The following is a 16532-nucleotide window of genomic DNA, read 5'->3' as shown; positions in this document are numbered from 1 at the left end:
CTGAGTGCCTTCCCTGGGTGGGGAAAAAATGGGAAGTTTGGGAAAAAATGGGAATTTTGGGGGGGGAAAAGGAATTTGGGGGGAAAAATGGGAATTTGGGAGGAGGAAAATTGAGGGGTTTTGGGGAAAAATGTAGTTTTTTGGGGGAAAAAATGGGATTTTTTGGGGGGGAAATGGGGTTTGGGAGGGAGAAAATGGGATTTGGGGGGAAAAGGGATTTTCTGGGAGAAAAATGGGAATTTTGGGGAAAAAATTTGGAATTTTTTGGGGAAAAAAGGGATTTGGGAAGGGGGAAAATGGGGATTTTTTTAGGGGAAAATTTGGATTTTTTGGGGGGGAAAATGGGATTTTTTTGGGCGGGGAGAAGAAAGTTTTGTGGTGGAAAATTTGGTTTGGGATTTGGGGGGAAAAAAGGGATTTTTGAGGGGAAAAATTGGGTTTTTTTGGGTGGTCAAATTGGCGACGCCCCCTCCCCAAATTGGAACCCCCGACCATATTGGGGTCGTTTATTGGGGGCGTTCTGGGGGGTCCCAGGGGGTCGGGGGAGATTTTGGGGTCCCCAGGAGGACCAGAGGGACCCCTGGGGGATGCGGGGGTCGCTGTGAAATTGCTGGGACCCCAAAGTGGCGTCGCCCCCCTCCCCAAATTGAAGCACCGAGCCCAGCCGGGACCAGCAGCGTTTACTGGGGGGGGCTCGGGGGGGGCTTGGGGGGGTCCCCGGGGGTCGGGGGAGACTTTGGGGTCCCCACGGGTGAGAAGAGAGTGCGAGGTGTCCCCTGAGACCCCCAGATTTCGCGTCGCCCCCTCCCCGAATTAAAACACCCAAGCCCAGCCGGGACCAGCAGCGTTTATTGGGGCCGCTCTGGGGGGGCTTGGGGGGCTCCCCGGGGGTGGGGAGGGGTCTCAGAGGAGATTTTTGGGGGTCCCCACGGGTGAGAAGAGAGTGCGAGGGTCCCTCTGACTTTGCTGAGACCCCCAAATTGGCGTCGCCCACCTCCCCAAATTGAAACACCGAGCCCAGCCGGGACCAGCAGCGTTTATTGGGGCCGCTCTGGGGGGGGTTTTTTTTGGGGGGTCCCCGCTCGCCCCCTCCCCTGCTGGGGGGCTCGGGGGGGTCCCCGGCCGCCCCCTCCCCTATTTCTGGGCCGGGATCATGTCGTCGATGGGCTGCTTCTGCTCCAGCTTCTTCTCCATCTCCACCATGAGCTTGACGCCGTCCACCACCATCTGCACCTGCTCCACCTCCGAGAAGCCCAGGCGGTCGGCGTTGGAGATGTCAAACACGGCGCCCACCGCCGCCGTGTCCACCCCGCCTGCACGGACGGACGGACAGAAGGGGGGGATCAGTGAGCCACGGACAGCCAGGACAGCGCTGACCACTCCTGAGCACCCCCTGACCATCCCCTGTCCACCCCTGACCATCCCCTGTCCATCCAGTGTCCGATGGTTCCACGGCGCCCACCGCCGCCGTGTCCACCCCGCCTGGACAGATGGACAGATGGACGGACAGAGGGGGGGGATCAGTGAGCCACGGACAGCCAGGACAGTGCTGACCACTCCTGAGAGCACACCCTGACCATCCCCTGTCCATCCCCAGTGCTCAATGGCCCCACCATGGCTGTGTCCACCCCGCCTGGACGGACAGACGGACAGATGGATGGACAAAAGGGGGGAATCAGTGAGACACGGACAGCCACGGACAGCCAGGACAGTGCTGACCACTCCTGAGCACACCCTGACCATCCCCTGTCCATCCCCAGTGCTCAATGGCCCCACCATGGCTGTGTCCACCCCGCCTGGACAGACGGACAGACAGATGGACAGGGCGGGGGGGAATCAGTGAGCCACGGACAGCCAGGACAGCGCTGACCACTCCTGACCATTCCTGGACCATCAGGTCCCTCACAGGGTCCCTTTCCTGGGCTGATTTGGGGGTGTCATTCTCCCCCCCAGGTGAATTTTGGGGCTATCACTGTCCCCTCCAGGTGAATTTGGGGGTGTCCCACCTCCCCAGGTGAATTTTGGGGGTGTCATTCTCCCCCCAGGTGAATTTTGGGGTGGAATTTCTCCACCCAGGTGAACTTGAGGATGGAATTCTCCCCCAGGTGACTTTGGGCTGTCCCTGCCCACCCCAGGTGAATTTTGGGGGTGTCATTCTCCCCCTCCAGGTGAATTTTGGGGTGTCCCTGCCCACTCCCAGGTGAATTTTGGGGCTCCCACCTGTGCTGCGCTTCTGCAGGGCGCAGGCGCTTGAGGATCTCCTCGAACTTGGGGCGCTGGCTCAGGTGACTTTGGGGCTGTCCCTATTTCCCACCCCAGGTGAATTTTGGGATGGAATTTCACCTCCCCAGGTGAATTTTGGGGTGGAATTTCTCCACCCAGGTGAATTTTGGGGTGTCATTCTCCTCCCAGGTGAATTTTGAGATGGAATTCCCCACCCAGATGAATTTTGGGATGGAATTCTCCCCCTCAGGTGAACTTGAGGATGCAATTCTCCCCACCAGGTGACTTTGGGGATCTCCTCGCCCACCCCAGGTGAATTTTGGGATGGAATTTCACCCCTCAGGTGAGTTTTGGGATGGAATTCCCGCCCAGGTGAATTCTGGGGCTCCCACCTGTGCCGCGCTTCTGCAGGCGCAGGCGCTTGAGGATCTCCTCGAACTTGGGGCGCTGGCTCAGGTGACTTTGGGGCTGTCACCATCCCACCAGGTGAATTTTGGGGTGTCCCCGTCCCCATCCAGGTGAATTTTGGGGTCTCCCCACCCATTCCAGGTGATTTTTGGGGCTCCCACCTGTGCCGCGCTTCTGCAGGCGCAGGCGCTTGAGGATCTCCTCGAACTTGGGGTGCTGGCTGAGGTGCTGCAGGCGCACGTGCACGCCGCCGCGCAGCCCCGTGCCCAGGTTGGACGGGCAGGTGAGGATGTAGCCCAGGTGCTCCGTCCACATGAAGGGGTGCCCCGCCTTCTTGAAGATCTCCTCGATCTGGGGACAGCCGGGGGACACGCGTTGGGGACACGGGGGACACCCAGGAGACACCTGGGGCACACCCGGGGGACACCTGGGGCACACCTGGACACACCTGGGGAATGCCCAGGGAATGCCCAGGGCACACCTGGGGTGCTCAGAGTTGTTGGTGGCACTCCAAATGTCACCTTGGTGTCCCCAAAGTGCCACCTGTGCCCAAATGTCACCTGTCCCCAGGTGTCACCTGTCCCCAATGTGCCACCTGTCCCCCAGATGTCACCTGTCCCCAAAGTGTCACCTGTTCCCAAATGTCACCTGTTCCCAAAGTTCTCTCTATCCCCAAAAGCTCTCCTTGTTCCCAAATGTCACCTGTCCCCAAAGCTCTCCTTGTCCCCAAAGTTTTCCTTGTTCCCAAAGTGTCACCTGTCCCCAGATGTCACCTGTCCCCAAAGCCACACCTGTCCCCAAAGTTCTCCCTGTGTCCAGATCCCCTCAATGTCCCCAAAGTGACACCTGTCCTCGAAGTTCTTTCTGTCCCCCAAAAGTTCTTCTTGTTCCCAAAGTGTCACCTGTCCCCAAAAGTTCCTGTTCTCAAAGTGCCACCTGGCCCCAGGTGTCCCCAAGTGCCCCCAAGTGTCCCCAAGACCCTTAGGACACCTCAAGACCCTTCTGATCTTCTTGAGACCAACCCACTGTCCCCCTTCTCCATGGAGATGTGACCCCTAAACTCCTCCATCCACAAATGTCCCCAAACCCTCAGTGTCCCCAATGTCCCCAGGTGTCCCCAGGTGTCCCCAGTGTCCCCAGTGTCCCAAGTCCCCCCTGACCTTCTTGAGGCCGACGCAGAAGCGCCGGAACACCTCCTTCATGTTGCCGCTCTTCTCCATGGAGATGTGACCCCAAACCCTCCGTGTCCCCAGTGTCCCCAGTGTCCCCAAGTGTCCCCAAGTGTCCCCAAACCCTCTGTGTCCCCAATGTCCCCAGGTGTCCCCAATGTCCCCAATGTCCCCAATGTCCCCCCAACAATGTCCCCCAGTGTCCCCAGTGTCCCCAAGTGTCCCCAGGTGTCCCCCAAGTCCCCCCTGACCTTCTTGAGGCCGACGCAGAAGCGCCGGAACCCCTCCTTCATGTTCCCTCCCTTCTTCATGGAAATGTGACCCCAAACCCTCCGTGTCCCCAGTGTCCCCAAGTGTCCCCAAACCCTCTGTGTCCCCAATGTCCCCAGGTGTCCCCAGGTGTCCCCAATGTCCCCAAGTGTCCCCAGGTGTCCCCAAGTCCCCCCTGACCTTCTTGAGGCCGACGCAGAAGCGCCGGAACACCTCCTTCATGTTGCCTCCCTTCTCCATGGAGATGACGCGCAGGTGATCCTCCTCGTTCACCCACACCAGGAACGTCTTGTTGTCGTTGTGCCTGCGGGGACACCCAGGGGACACCCAGGGGACATTGGGGACATCACAGACATCGGGGACACCGGGGGGACACCGGGGGGGACAGCTCAGCGTGGCCCCGGGACCCCCAGGCATCCCCCAAAAGGGGAGACCCCCGGAGTGGGGGGACATCAGGGGACATCACAGACATCGGGGACACCCAGGGGACATTGGGGACATTGGGGACATCACAGACATTGGGGACACCCAGGGCACACTGGGGACACCCAGGGGACACCCAGGGGACATTGAGGACACCGGGGGGACACCGGGGGGGACAGCTCAGCGTGGCCCCAGGACCCCCAGGCATCCCCCAAAAGGGGAGACCCCCGGAGTGGGGGGACATCAGGGGACACTGGGGACATCAGGGACATCACAGACATCGGGGACACCCAGGGGACATTGGGGACATTGGGGACACCCAGGGGACACCGGGGGGACAGCTCAGTGTGGCCCAGGGACCCCCCAGAGATCCCCCAAAAGGGGAGACCCCCAGAATGGGGGGACATCAGGGGACATCACAGACATCAGGAACACCCAGGGGACATTGGGGACACGGGGGGGGGACACCGGGAGGGTGCCCCAAACTGCCCCCAGGTGCCCCCAGGTGTCCCTAGTTGTCCCCAGGTGTCCAGGTGCCCCCAAGAACCTCCCAGGTGTCACAATGTCCCCACCAGGTGGCCCCAGGTGTCACAAGGTCTCCCCAAATGTCCCCCAGACACCTCCAGGTGCCGCCAGGAACCCCCCAGGCATGTCCCAGGTGTCTCTAACTGCCCCCGGGTGCCCCCGGGTGCCCCCCAGGTGTCTCTAACTGCCCCCGGGTGTCTCTAACTGCCCCCGGGTGCCCCCGGGTGCCCCCCAGGTGTCTCTAACTGCCCCCAGGTGTCTCTAACTGCCCCCGGGTGCCCCCGGGTGCCCCCCAGGTGTCTCTAACTGCCCCCGGGTGTCTCTAACTGCCCCCGGGTGCCCCCCGGGTGTCCCTAACTGCCCCCAGGTGTCTCTAACTGCCCCCAGGTGTCTCTAACTGCCCCCGGGTATCTCTAACTGCCCCCAGGTGTCTCTAACTGCCCCCAGGTGTCTCTAACTGCCCCCAGGTGCCCCCGGGTGCCCCCCAGGTGTCTCTAACTGCCCCCAGGTGTCTCTAACTGCCCCCGGGTGACTCTAACTGCCCCCGGGTGTCTCTAACTGCCCCCGGGTGCCCCCCAGGTGTCTCTAACTGCCCCCAGGTGTCTCTAACTGCCCCCGGGTGTCTCTAACTGCCCCCAGGTGTCTCTAACTGCCCCCGGGTGCCCCCCAGGTGTCTCTAACTGCCCCCAGGTGTCTCTAACTGCCCCCAGGTGCCCCCGGGTGTCTCTAACTGCCCCCGGGTGTCTCTAACTGCCCCCAGGTGTCTCTAACTGCCCCCGGGTGCCCACCAGATGCCGCGGGCGTCGGGCCAGTCGCGGGCCATGCCCGAGGCCAGCAGCAGCGGCGACACGGGCTTGTCGAACAGGAAGTGGTCGTCGATGAGCTGCTGCTGCTCCTGCTCCGTCATGGCCTTCAGCGGGTAGTACTTGCCCTTGAACTCCCCGTCCAGGCTGTTCAGGGCTGCCGGGGGCGTGGTCAGCGCCTGGGCACGCCCAGGACACGCCCAGACCACGCCCAGCCCAGACAGGACACGCCCAGACCACGCCCAACCCCGATTGAATATGCCCATCTGTCCCAAATCCATCCAAATTAATGCAAATCGATCCCAGATCCATCCCAAATCCATCCAAATCCATCCCAAATTCACCCCAAATCCACCCCAAATCCATCCCAAATCCATCCTGGACACGCCCAGGCCACGCCCAACCCCGATTGGATGTGCCCATTTGTCCCAAATCCATCCAAATTAATTGCAAATCGATCCCAGATCCATCCCAAATCCATCCAAATCCATCCCAAATTAACCCCAAATTCATTCCAAATTAATCCTGGACACGCCCAGGCCACGCCCAACCCTCATTGGATGTGCCCATTTGTCCCAAATCTACCCCAAAACCACCCCACCTTGCAAGCCCCGCCCTCTTAGGCCACGCCCACACTGACCACACCCAGATCACCACGCCCACACCAGCCACACCCACATTGTGACCACACCCCCTACAACCACACCCAAATTCCCTCAACCATTCCCTGACCACGCCCAATCCAACCTCAACCACAGAACCCCACCCTCTCAGGCCACGCCCACCCGGACCACGCCCCTGCAGGCCCCGCCCCCTAGGCCCCGCCCCCACCTGTGACTGACAGCTTCTCGATGGCGCGGCGCTCGCCGCGGCTGCAGTGGGGCGGCAGCGAGTAGCCCTTGATGCTGCGGCCGGTGCGCACGCGGCTGCTCAGCACGTACTTGGGGTCCAGGTCCTCCCCGCCCTGCGCCCCGAAAACGGGTCAGGGACACCCCGAAAATCACAAAATTCACCCCAAAAAAGTCCTAAAAATGTCCTAAAATTCCTGCTCAAAATAACCCAAATATACACAAAATATCACCCCAAAATCTCCCCCTCGGACACAGCTCCACTGCTCAGCTCGTGCTTGGGGTCCAGGTCCTCCCCGCCCTGCGCCCCGAAAACGGGTCAGGGACACCTCGAAAATCACAAAATTCACCCCAGAAATATCCCCAAAAATAGCACAAAAACTGTGTTAAAAATGACCCAAATATACCCAAAATATCACCCCAAAATCCCCTGCTCTGAGACCCCCGCGCTGCTCAGCTCGTGCTTGGGGTCCAGCTCCTCCCCGCCCTGCGCCCCGAAAACGGGTCAGGGACACCCCGAAACACCCAAAATTCACCCCAAAAAAATCCTAAAAATGTCTCTAAAATTCCTGCTCAAAATATGCCAAAAAAACCCCAAAATATCCCTCAATCTGAGACCCCCACGCTGCTCAGCTCGTACTTGGGGTCCAGGTCCTCCCCGCCCTGCGCCCCGAAAATGGGTCAGGGACACCCCGAAAAACCCCAAAGTCACCCCAAAAAAATCCCAAAATTGTCCCAAAAATTCTGCTCAAAATACATCAAAATATCACCCCAAAATCCCCCCCTCTGACACAGCTCCACTGCTCAGCTCGTGCTTGGGGTCCAGGTCCTCCCCGCCCTGCGCCCCGAAAACGGGGTTAGGGACACCCCGAAAAACCCCAAAGTCACCCCAGAAATATCCCAAAAATATAAAAAAAATTCCGCTCAAAATAAACCAAATATATCCAGAATTTCCCCCTCGGACACAGCTCCACTGCTCAGCACGTACTTGGGGTCCAGGTCCTCCCCGCCCTGCGCCCCAAAAACCGGTCAGGGACACCCCGAAAAACCCAAAATTCACCCCAAAAATAGCACAAAAACTGTGTTAAAAATAACCCAAATATACCCAAAATATCACCCCAAAATCCCCTGCTCTGAGACCCACGCGCTGCTCAGCTCGTGCTTGGGGTCCAGGTCCTCCCCGCCCTGCGCCCCGAAAACGGGTCAGGGACACCCCGAAAAACCCCAAAGTCACCCCAAAAAAGTCCTAAAAATGTCCTAAAATTCCTGCTCAAAATAACCCAAATATACACAAAATATCACCCCAAAATCCCCCCCTCTGACACAGCTCCACTGCTCAGCTCGTACTTGGGGTCCAGGTCCTCCCCGCCCTGCGCCTCGAAAACTGGGTTAGGGACACCCCGAAAAACCCCAAAGTCACCCCAGAAATATCCCAAAAATATCAAAAAAATTCCGCTCAAAATAAACCAAATATATCCAGAATTTCCCCCTCGGACACAGCTCCACTGCTCAGCACGTACTTGGGGTCCAGGTCCTCCCCGCCCTGCGCCCCAAAAACCGGTCAGGGACACCCCGAAAAACCCAAAATTCACCCCAAAAATAGCACAAAAACTGTGTTAAAAATGACCCAAATATACCCAAAATATCACCCCAAAATCCCCTGCTCTGAGACCCCCGCGCTGCTCAGCACGTACTTGGGGTCCAGGTCCTCCCCGCCCTGTGCCCCAAAAACGGGTCAGGGACACCCCGAAAAACCCAAAATTCACCCCAAAAAAGTCCTAAAAATGTCCTAAAATTCCTGCTCAAAATAACCCAAATATACACAAAATATCACCCCAAAATCTCCCCCTCTGACACAGCTCCACTGCTCAGCTCGTACTTGGGGTCCAGGTCCTCCCCGCCCTGCGCCCCGAAAACGGGTCAGGGACACCCCGAAAATCACAAAATTCACCCCAAAAAAGTCCTAAAAATGTCCCAAAATTCCTGCTCAAAATAAACCAAATATATCCAAAATTTCCCCCTCTGACACAGCTCCACTGCTCAGCACGTACTTGGGGTCCAGGTCCTCCCCGCCCTGCGCCTCGAAAACTGGGTTAGGGACACCCCGAAAAACCCCAAAGTCACCCCAGAAATATCCCAAAAATATAAAAAAAATTCCGCTCAAAATAAACCAAATATATCCAGAATTTCCCCCTCGGACACAGCTCCACTGCTCAGCACGTACTTGGGGTCCAGGTCCTCCCCGCCCTGCGCCCCAAAAACCGGTCAGGGACACCCCGAAAAACCCAAAATTCACCCCAAAAATAGCACAAAAACTGTGTTAAAAATAACCCAAATATACCCAAAATATCACCCCAAAATCCCCTGCTCTGAGACCCCCGCGCTGCTCAGCTCGTACTTGGGGTCCAGGTCCTCCCCGCCCTGCGCCCCGAAAACGGGTCAGGGACACCCCGAAAAACCCCAAATTCACCCCAAAAAAGTCCTAAAAATGTCCTAAAATTCCTGCTCAAAATAACCCAAATATACCCAAAATATCACCCCAAAATATCCCCTGCTCTGAGACCCCCGCGCTGCTCAGCTCGTGCTTGGGGTCCAGGTCCTCCCCGCCCTGCGCCCCGAAAACGGGTCAGGGACACCCCGAAACACCCAAAATTCACCCCAAAAAAATCCTAAAAATGTCTCTAAAATTCCTGCTCAAAATATGCCAAAAAAACCCAAAAATATCCCTCAATCTGAGACCCCCGCGCTGCTCAGCTCGTACTTGGGGTCCAGGTCCTCCCCGCCCTGCGCCCCGAAAACGGGTCAGGGACACCCCGAAAAACCCCAAATTCACCCCAAAGAATCCCAAAAAATTTCCACTAAAATATCCCCAAAATTCCACTCAAAATACCCCAAAAAACCCCCAAAATTCCCCAAAATATTCTCCCCAAAATCCTCCCAAACCCTCCTGAGGTGGCTCTGTGGTGTCACCCCATGGTGGCCCCGTCACCCCTTCCCTGCCCTCCTGAGACCCCTGGGGACCCCCCGTGATTTTGGGGACCCCTCCCAAATTTTAGGGACCCCTCCCAAATTTCGGGGACCCCTCCAAATTTTGGGGTCCCCCCACCTTGAGCTTCTCCTGGTTGAGGTCACTTTTTGTTGGTGGCTCTGTGGTGTCACCCCACGGCGTCCCTGTCACCCCTTCCCTGCCTTCCTGAGACCTTTAGGGACCCCTCCCAAATTTTAGGGACTCCTCCCAAATTTTGGAGACCCCTCCCAAATTTGGGGACCCCTCCCCAATTTGGGTTCCCCCCCACCTTGAGGTTCTCGTGGTTGAGGTCGGTGCGGTGCTTGTCGGTGGTGTCACCCCATGGTGTCCCTGTCACCCCACAGTGTACCTGTCACCCCTTCCCCGCCTTCCTGAGACCCCTGAGGACCCTTCCCAAATTTTGGGGTCCCCTCCCAGAATTTGGGGACCCCTCCCAAATTGGGGGAGCCCACCTTGAGGTTCTCGTGGTTGAGGTCGGTGCTTTTTGGTTGCTTTGTGGTATGACCCCACGGTGTCCCTGTCACCCCATGGTGGCCCTGTCACCCCTTCCCTGGTGTCCCTGTCACCCCTTCCCTGCCTTCCTGAGACCTTTAGGGACCCCTCCCAGATTTCGGGGACCCCTCCCACATTTCGGGGACCCCTCCCCATTTTGGGGACCCCCACCTTGAGGTTCTCATGGTTGAGGTCGGTGCGGTGCTTGTCGGTGGGTTTGTGGTGTCACCCCACGGTGTCCCTGTCACCCCTTCCCTGCCCTCCTGAGACCCCTGGAGAATCCTCAAGATTTCAGGGACCCCTCCCACATTTCGGGGACCCCTCCCCATTTCGGGGACCCCTCCCACATTTCGGGGACCCCTCCCCAATTGGGGGACCCCCACCTTGAGGTTCTCGTGGTTGAGGTTGGTGCGGTGCTTGTCGGTGGGTTTGTGGTGTCACCCCACAGTGTCCCTGTCACCCCATGGTGGTCCTGCTGAGACCCCTGGGGACTCTCCCACATTTCAGGGACCCCTCCCACATTTCGGGGACCCCTCCCCAATTTCGGGGACCCCTCCCCAATTGGGGGACCCCCACCTTGAGGTTCTCGTGGTTGAGGTCGGTGCGGTGCTTGTCGGTGGGTTTGTAGCCGCCGTGCCGGTCCTGGATCACGGGGTCGAAGAGCTCCTTGAAGACCTCGTAGGACTCCTCGTCACCGGCCACGCAGCCCACGGTCATGATGAACGGGTGGCCTGGGGACACCGGGGACACCACAGGGTCACTGGGACCAGTATGGGACTGGGATGGGGCACTGGGACCAGTATGGGACTGGGATGGGGCACTGGGACCAGTATGGGATGGGGATTGGTTACTGGGACTCCTCGTCACCGGCCACGCAGCCCACGGTCATGATGAACGGGTGGCCTGGGGACACCGGGGGACACCACAGGGTCACCAGGGACATCACAGAGTCACTGGGACCAGTATGGGACTGGGATGGGCACTGGGACCAGTATGGGACTGGGATTGCCTATGGGATTGGGACATGGGTCCACGGTCATGATGAACGGGTGGCCTGGGGACACCGGGGACACCCCGGGTCACTGGGACCAGTATGGCACTGGGACCAGTATGGGATTGGGATTGGCTATGGGATTGGGACATGGGTCCATGGTCATGATGAACGGGTGGCCTGGGGACACCGGGGTCACCAGGGGTCACCAGGGACACCACAGAGTCACTGGGACCAGTATGGCACTGGGATGGGGCACTGGGACCAGTATGGGACTAGGATGGGGCACTGGGACCAGTATGGCACTGGGATGGGTTACTGGGACCAGTATGGGATGGAGATGGGTTACTGGGACTCCTCGTCACCGGCCACTCAGCCCACGGTCATGATGAACGGGTGGCCTGGGGACACCGGGGACACCGGGGGACACCGGGGACACCACAGAGTCACTTGGACCAGTATGGCACTGGGATTGGCTACTGGGACCAGTATGGGACTGGGACTGGGTATGGGATTGGGATGGGGCTACTGGGACTTGGGGACGGGTCTCTGGCCCCATGTACAGCTCAGGGACCCCATGGATGGGCTGGAGACCCCATGGATGGGTTGAGGACCCCATGGACCATTTGGGGACCCCTTGGGTGGGTTGGGGACCCCTGGGGTGGACTGAGGACACCCAGGGTTGGCTGGGGACCCCATGGATGAGTTGGAGAACCCATGGATGGGTTGAGGACCCCATGGACCATTTGGGGACCCCTTGGGTGTGTTGGGGACCCCTGGGGTGGGCTGGAGACCCCATGGATGAGTTGGGGACCCCTTGAGTGGTCTGGGGACCCCCGTGGTGGTCTGGGGACCCCCGGGGTGGGTTGGGCACCCCTGGGGTGGTCTGGGGACCCCCGGGGTGGTCTGGGGACCCCCGCGAGGACGCACCGGGGTTGTCCACGCCGGTCTGGATGACGTCGTCGAGGGTGAAGCCGCTGGGGGTCTCCTTGTCGCGCAGCTTCTGGTACAGGGCGGGGGTCAGCACCTTGGCCATGTGGTTGTTGTGCTTGGACAGGTCCGGGAACTCCTCCTCGGCCGAGAACTTCTGCTTGTACTTGTTGTGGGTGTTGCTGAACGGCATGGTGGCACTGCGGGGACACGGGGACACCTTGGGGACATGGGGACAGCCATGGTGACACCATGGACACCATAGAGATACCATGGACACCATGGGAATGGGGACACGGGGACACGGGGACAGGTCAGGGACTCCTCCTGGGCTGAGAACTTCTGCTTGTGCTTGTTGTGGGTGTTGCTGAACGGCATGGTGGCACTGCGGGGACACGGGGACACCGTGGGGACACTGTGGGGACAGCCAGGTGATGTGGAGGACATGGAGGACACGGGGACAGCCAGGTGACACCGGGGACACAGCGACACGTGCCACAGGAGGGGACAGCCAGGTGACACCAGGGACAGCCAGGTGACAGGAGGGACATGAAGGACACGGGGGACACGGGGACAGCCAGGTGACAGGAAGGACACGGGGGGGTGTGGGGACAGCCAGGTGATGTGTGGGACACGGAGGACATAGAGGACATGGGGACATGATGGCACTGTGGGGACACGGGGACAGCCAGGTGACAGGTGGGACATGGGGACACGGGGACACGGGGACAGCCAGGTGACACTGCAGGGACAGCCAGGTGACACCGGGGACCGCCAGGTGGCAGGAGGGACATGAAGGACATGGGGACAGCCAGGTGACAGGAGGGACATGGGGACACGGGGACAGCCAGGTGACAGGTGGGACATGGGGACACGGGGACACGGGGACAGCCAGGTGACAGGTGGGACATGGGGACATGGGGACACGGGGACAGCCAGGTGACAGGTGGGACATGGGGACATGGGGACACGGGGACAGCCAGGTGACAGGTGGCACAGGGGACAGCCAGGTGACACCGGGGACACCGCGACACGTGCCACCGGAGGGGACACAGGGGACACGGGGGGGGCTGTGGGGCGTGTCCTGGTGGGCGTGTCCTGCTGGGAGGGGGCGTGTCCTAGTGGGCGTATCCCCCAGGGGGGCGTGGCCGCCCCGCTCCGCTCCTTGTTCGGGCCGGGGCTATTTATAGCCCAGGGGGGAGGGGCGGGACCGGGGGGTTTGGGGGGGGTCCTGGTGACACCGGGGGGGGCGGGGCCCGGTCCCGGTTCCGAATCCCGGTCCCGGTGACACCGAGGCGGGGTCAGGTCCCTGTCCCGGTCCCGGTTCCGAATATCGGACCCAAATCCCGGTCCCGGTGGCACCGAGGAGGGAGGGGCTCGGTCCCGGTTCCGAATCTCGGACCCAAATCCCGGTGCCGGACCCGGATCCCGGTGCCGGCGACACCGAGGGGGGATCAGGTCCCTGTCCCTGACCCTGTCCCGGTCCCGGATCTCGGACCCAAATCCCGGTGCCGGTCCCGGTGACACCGAAGGGGGGAGCGGGTGCCGGTCCCGGTCCCGGTCTCGAATCCCGGTCCCAGTCCCGGTGACACCGACGGGGGGTCCCTGACCCGGTCCCGGTCCCTGACCCGGTCCCGGTGCCGGTCCCAGATCCCGGACCCAAATCCCGGTCCCGGTGACACCGACGGGAGGTCCCTGTCCCTGTCCCGGTCCCGGTCCCGGTCCCGAATCCCGGTGCCGGTCCCCGTGGCACCGAGGGGGCGTCGAGTCCCTGTCCCTGTCCCCGTCCCGGTCCCGATCCCGAATCCCGGTCCCGGTGACACCGGGGGCGTCCCGACCCTTCCTGAGGGTCCCGGTCCCGACTGGGGTCTCCGGGGGGTCCCGGGGGGGTCTCGGTGGTCCCGGGGGGGTTCCAATGGTCCCGATGGGGGTCCCGGGGGGATCCCGGGGGTCCCGGGAGGGTCTCGGGGGTCTCCCGGGGGGGGTCCCGGTGCCCCCGGGGAGGGTCCCGGTGGTCCCGGCGGTCTCCCGGTGGTCCCGGTGCTCCCGGGGGGGGGTCCCGGTGGTCTCCCGGGGGCGGTCCCGGGGGTCTCCCGGTGGTCCCGGTGGTCCCGGGGGGGGTCCCGGTGGTCCCGGGGGGGGTCCCGGTGCCCCCCCGGCCTTACCTGGGTCTCTCAGCGGGGCCGGGTCGGGGTCGGGCCGGTACCGGGCGCGGGGGGAGCGGTGGGACCGGGACCCCCCAGGGGCGCTTTTATCCCCCCCGGGACCCCCCCCAGCCCCGGGGGGCTCCGGGGGGACCCCGAACCGGGCGGGGCCGGGCCCTGGCGGGGCCGCCCCCGGCCCGCGCGAGACCCTCGGGGACCCCCGGAGCCGCCCCCCGTGTCCGGTGTCACCGGGGGGGGGGGGGGCGGGGGGGGCACGCGGCACCTGCCGCCCCCCGGGACCGCGGGGCGGGGGCGGGACCGCCCCCAAAATACCGGGACCACCCCCAGAATACCGGGACCACCCCCAAAATAGCGGGACCACCCCCAAAATACCGGGACCCCCCCCAAAATAGCGGGACCACCCCCAAAATAGCGGGACCGCCCCCAAAATACCGGGACCCCCCCCAAAATAGCGGGACCGCCCCCAAAATACCGGGACCACCCCCAGAATACCGGGACCACCCCCAAAATAGCGGGACCGCCCCCCAAAATACCGGGACCACCCCCAGAATACCGGGACCACCCCCAAAATAGCGGGACCGCCCCCCAAAATAGCGGGACCGCCCCCAAAATACCGGGACCGCCCCCAAAATAGCGGGACCACCCCCAAAAATACCGGGACCACCCCCAGAATACCGAGACCACCCCCAAAATACCGGGACCACCCCCAAAATAGCGGGACCGCCCCCAAAATAGCGGGACCCCCCCCAAATAGCGGGACCACCCCCAAATACCGGGACCGCCCCCCAAAATACCGGGACCACCCTCCAAATGGCGGGACCACCCCCAAAATAGCGAGACCACCCCCAAAATAGCGGGACCACCCCCCCTAATAAATACCGGGAGCTCTTCAATAAACGGGACCACCCCCCCCCAGAATACCGCCCTCCCCAGAATAGCGGGACCCCCCCCAAATACCGGGACCACCCCCCATATAAATAGCGGGCCCACCCCTCAAATACCCTTGAAATAGCGGGACCCCCCCCTAATAAATACCGGGAGCTCTTCAATAACCGGGACCACCCCCCAGATAGTGGGACCCCCCCCCAAAATAGCGGGACCACCCCCAATAAATACCGGGAGCTCTTCAATAACCGGGACCCCCCCAAAAAGCGGGACCCCCACAAATAGCGAGACCCCCCCCACCCCCAAAATACCGGACCCCCCCAAATAGCGGGACCACCCCCAATAAATATCGGGAGCTCTTTAATAACCGGGACCCCCCCCAAATATCAGGACCACCCCCCAAAATAGAGGAACCACCCCGCAGATAAATACCGGGAGCTCCTCAATAACCGGGACCCCCCCAAATAGCGAGACCCCCCTCCCCAGAATACCGGGACCACCCCCAAATAGCGGGACCCCACCCGGGGCACCGGGAACCCCCCCAAATACCGGGACCACCCCCCAAATGGCGGGACCACCTCCCTAATAAATACCGGGGGCTCTTTATAACCGGGATCCCCCCCCAAATAGCGGGACCCCCCCAAAATACCGGGACCACCCCCTAATAAATAGCGGGACCACCCCCAATAAATACCGGGAGCTCTTTAATAACCGGGACCCCCCCCCAAATAACGGGACCACCCTCCAGAATAGCGGGACCCCCCCCCAAAAGATACCGAGAGCTCTTCAATAACTGGGAGCCTGCCCCCAAAATACCGGGACCACCCCCCAAATAGCGGGACCCCCCCCCCAAATACCAGGACCACCCCCAAAAAGACCGGGACCCCCCCCCCCCGATATAGCGAGACCCCTCCCAAATAGAGGGACCCCCCCCCAATTAAATACCGGGAGCTCTTTAATAACCGGGACCCCCCCCCCAAAATACCGGGACCCCCCCCAAATAAATACCGGGACCACCCCCAAAATACCGGGACCCCCCCAAAATAAATACCGGGAGTTCTTCACATAGCGGGACCCCCCCCAAAAATACTGGGAGCCCTTGAATAACCGGGACCCCCCCCAAAATAGCGGGACCCCCCCAAATAACGGGACCACCCCCCCAATAAATACCGGGAGCTCTTTAATAACCGGGACCCCCCTCAAATAGCGGGACCCCCCCCCAAATACCCCAAAATTAATGGGGGGGGGGTGTCAAAAACCCCCAAAATTTAATGGGGGGGGGTCAGAAATGGGGGGGAACCCCAAAATTAATTGGGGGGGTCAGAATTAAGGGGGGAACCCCAAAATTAATTGGAGGGGGGGCACAAAAACC

At 61.1% G+C, this 16532-nt stretch overlaps 1 protein-coding gene across 1 annotated transcript; it reads right to left on the bottom strand.

Annotated features, from left to right (window-relative positions):
• Positions 1-1036: 1036 nt before the first annotated feature.
• Positions 1037-14552, bottom strand: LOC135288766 (creatine kinase M-type). The gene is made up of 8 exons (XM_064402157.1): positions 14276-14552; positions 12111-12310; positions 10766-10920; positions 6653-6785; positions 5807-5978; positions 4251-4374; positions 2793-2982; positions 1037-1313 (listed from the first exon to the last, which is right to left on the bottom strand). The coding sequence occupies exons 2-8, from the start codon at positions 12301-12303 to the stop codon at positions 1135-1137; spliced, it is 1146 nt and encodes a 381-aa protein (XP_064258227.1). The 5' UTR covers positions 12304-12310; positions 14276-14552; the 3' UTR covers positions 1037-1134.
• Positions 14553-16532: the final 1980 nt, after the last annotated feature.

Source organism: Passer domesticus, chromosome 35, assembly GCF_036417665.1.
Source record: "Passer domesticus isolate bPasDom1 chromosome 35, bPasDom1.hap1, whole genome shotgun sequence".
In the NCBI taxonomy this organism is placed as follows: domain Eukaryota; kingdom Metazoa; phylum Chordata; class Aves; order Passeriformes; family Passeridae; genus Passer; species Passer domesticus.
The sequence above is the reverse complement of the archived record's forward strand: the minus strand, read 5'-3'. Positions and strand labels throughout refer to the sequence as shown.

Excerpts from the sequence above, each read along its gene's own strand:
- LOC135288766 (XM_064402157.1), bottom strand. The coding sequence starts at position 12,303 with ATGCCGTTCAGCAACACCCACAACAAGTACAAGCAGAAGTTCTCGGCC. Across the intron at positions 5,979-6,652 it reads CGAGAAGCTGTCAGTCACAG|CCCTGAACAGCCTGGACGGG; the intron begins GTGGGGGCGGGG and ends CGCCCCCGGCAG. Across the intron at positions 2,983-4,250 it reads TCTGCGTCGGCCTCAAGAAG|ATCGAGGAGATCTTCAAGAA; the intron begins GTCAGGGGGGAC and ends GGCTGTCCCCAG.